Source organism: Plectrocnemia conspersa, unplaced genomic scaffold, assembly GCF_051122295.1.
Source record: "Plectrocnemia conspersa isolate PC_06_02 unplaced genomic scaffold, ASM5112229v1 ptg000009l, whole genome shotgun sequence".
Taxonomy (NCBI): domain Eukaryota; kingdom Metazoa; phylum Arthropoda; class Insecta; order Trichoptera; family Polycentropodidae; genus Plectrocnemia; species Plectrocnemia conspersa.
This window is the reverse complement of record NW_028277173.1, coordinates 9,800,075-9,802,689: the sequence shown is the minus strand read 5'-3', so window position 1 is coordinate 9,802,689 and position 2,615 is coordinate 9,800,075. Positions and strand designations below refer to the sequence as shown.

The 2,615-nt window shown below is 28.6% G+C and overlaps 1 protein-coding gene across 1 annotated transcript; it reads right to left on the bottom strand.

The window, feature by feature from the left end:
* Positions 1-1,313: 1,313 nt before the first annotated feature.
* LOC148231878 (adenylate kinase isoenzyme 1-like) lies at positions 1,314-2,409 on the bottom strand. The gene is made up of 3 exons (XM_088192789.1): positions 2,190-2,409; positions 1,576-2,109; positions 1,314-1,511 (listed from the first exon to the last, which is right to left on the bottom strand). Exons 1-3 carry the CDS (start codon positions 2,280-2,282, stop codon positions 1,431-1,433), a joined length of 708 nt encoding a protein of 235 aa, XP_088048915.1. The 5' UTR covers positions 2,283-2,409; the 3' UTR covers positions 1,314-1,430.
* Between the last annotated feature and the right edge of the window lie 206 nt (positions 2,410-2,615).

Below are 2,615 nucleotides of genomic sequence, written 5' to 3'. Positions count from 1 at the left end.
CAGCAAAATTTAATTCAAAGATTTTTTTTTAAGTAGTGCTAAAGGATGGATACAGAATTCATTGGAATCTATCGATTCTAAAGACATTTTACCAGTTTCAACAACATCTTGTCTTGAGCTGAAAAACCATCTGCCAATAAAAATAAAAAGTGGGAAGAAATATGTGAGAAGAAAATGTCGTGTTTGTTCTGCACATGGATAAGGAAAGATACAGCATGCATGTGCAGAAGTTGTGAAATTATTTTTATACGTATTAAAAAATATATTGTGTTTTAAAAGTGTAGTGAAAAAAATAAATGGGCTATATTGAGGTTTATAAGTGTAGTGATAAAAATTAATGTGATGTGTCAGTTGTAAGCAGAAAAAGGACGCCGAAAAATTTGGTGAGTGCAAATTATATTATATTATAAACAGATATTTTAGTATAAATCGTTTATACACAAATTTATAGAAGCATTTAAACATGTATATTATAGAATTAAAAATAACTGGTTTGTCACCATTGCAACCATTTTAAAATTACATAAAATATTAGGAATAAAAAATACATATTTATTCGTTCATGATTATATTCCTTAGATATTCTTTTAAGTGCAATATATTATTTTTTTCAATTATTTCACAATAAATCCGAATTGTAGATTTTTTCCTCTGGTTTCTTAGTCAGTGAATCAATGCGGTTTTACAAATGATGAGGGAATTTCAAAATAGCAAAACCCCGGTAACAATGTTCATAAGTCAATAGATGATATTTTTTGGAAGTTCTTTAAATACTGTGTTATCTAATTTATCTATAATACATATACCGTAACGATTTTGCAATACCATACAGAATTTTAGGTTGAAAAACTTTGTTAATTGATGTACTATCGACTGGGTTGTATCGATTTATTTTGATTGGATTGATTTTAAGTTTACTTAGCCAAACAGTTTTGACTCTATTTATGTTCAATGAGTGTAACAATAAATATTATTTTTTAGATGAAATAAATAATTTTGTTTCATACATTTCATAAAAAAAATTTACATGCCCCAAAAAGGCGACGATTCATTGCATTGCGTCGCAATGGGATAAGACAACTCTTTTTACAAAAATTTGAAGTAATATATATTTTATTTTTCATGCTATAGTACCTACGTTGAAATAGTATACTACCGTTTCTGATTATCATATAGAGACAAACTCTATATTTTTTTCAAAATAAAACGCATGACGCAAGACTCATGCCTGAGTTCACGGCCACTAAACAATGTTCTTTCAAGGGTCCTCGGGCGTTAAGCTGTTAAAAAAATATTTATTATCGTGGAATGTTGTAATATTTATATTTATCATATTATTTTATCATTTGATTAAATGCGTGTTTATATTTTTAAGATAGATAAAATATTGATAAAATCATAAAAAAATATTTATTAATAATAATGTAAATTTATACAATTGTAAAGCCATGTTTCGTCATTCTTGTTATTATTTGATTGAATACTTCTTCAACTGACATTTCAGCATTGATCTGAAATAAACAAAAACTCGAAATTAATATAACAAAAAACTAAAATGCTATTTACAATTATTACTTTTTCAAGCTTGTCTTTGTAAGGTTGAAGAGCTTCTTCTACTTTTTCTTCGAACAGTTCCAATCTATACTGGAGGGCAATAGCTGTGTCGTCATCTCTCTTCTGGCTTAAACCCCGTGTCATTGATCTTTTGAACATTGTCTCCTTAGAAGCTTCTAGGTATAAGATTAACTTACAAGGTGTGATATATTTTTCAAACATAATCCCATTCTCTTTATGCCGTGGACAACTATCGATTAAAAATCCTTTATAGTTGGCCCAAAATGTTGGTAGTTGTAGTAACATTTCGTTTTTAACAACTTCAAAAATTTTTTCATATGGCACTAAATCACCCCTGTTCATATAGCTTGCTAAGTGTTCACCCAACTGAGATCCACTGGCAACTGTATTTCGGAGTACGTTTCCAATGCACAGGTGATATAAGCCAAAAGTTGATGCAATTAAGCGACTTTGAGTGCTCTTTCCACATCCTGGACCGCCTGCAATCCAAATTACTGGAATATTGGCTTGTCGTAAATGATACATTTCAGATTTCTAAAAATATGGTAAATGTAGATATATAGTAAACATGTATAAATAAAATGGCTTACAATCACTTTTCAGTAGCTTATTACCTCTGCAACGTCAGGAATAATTTCCGTATTTTTGTTTTTAGTTTTTCTAAACTTTTTACGCTGTTCACTGGTAGTATTTGAGTCCGATTTCATTACACTGTCAAATTATCGTTTGTTTCAATTCTCAAACTGAAAATAATAACAAGTAATATATGTACTGTGAATTTAAAGAATATATGTATATACATATTTTTACCGTTTTAAAATATTGTTAACTATATTTCACTAATTTTGCAATCGAACTGATAGACCAGTATCTTTTCCACAAATATATCTTCAGTTTATCAATAAAAATCTTATAAGTGATAATGCACGCGATATCACAATATATATCGCTAATACCAATATAATCTTAAACTATGTTCAATTTATTTAGCAAGTATTTTGTTCATATATGCTTACATAAATTATACAGCTAGTGCGTGT

What these genes read in the sequence shown, in the direction of transcription:
- LOC148231878 (XM_088192789.1), bottom strand. Translation starts at nt 2,282, where the DNA reads ATGAAATCGGACTCAAATACTACCAGTGAACAGCGTAAAAAGTTTAGA. An exon ending in TTATTCCTGACGTTGCAGAG is followed by an intron (nt 2,110 to 2,189) that starts GTAATAAGCTAC and finishes CCATATTTTTAG; the next exon opens with AAATCTGAAATGTATCATTT. An exon ending in ACAAAGACAAGCTTGAAAAA is followed by an intron (nt 1,512 to 1,575) that starts GTAATAATTGTA and finishes TGTTTATTTCAG; the next exon opens with ATCAATGCTGAAATGTCAGT.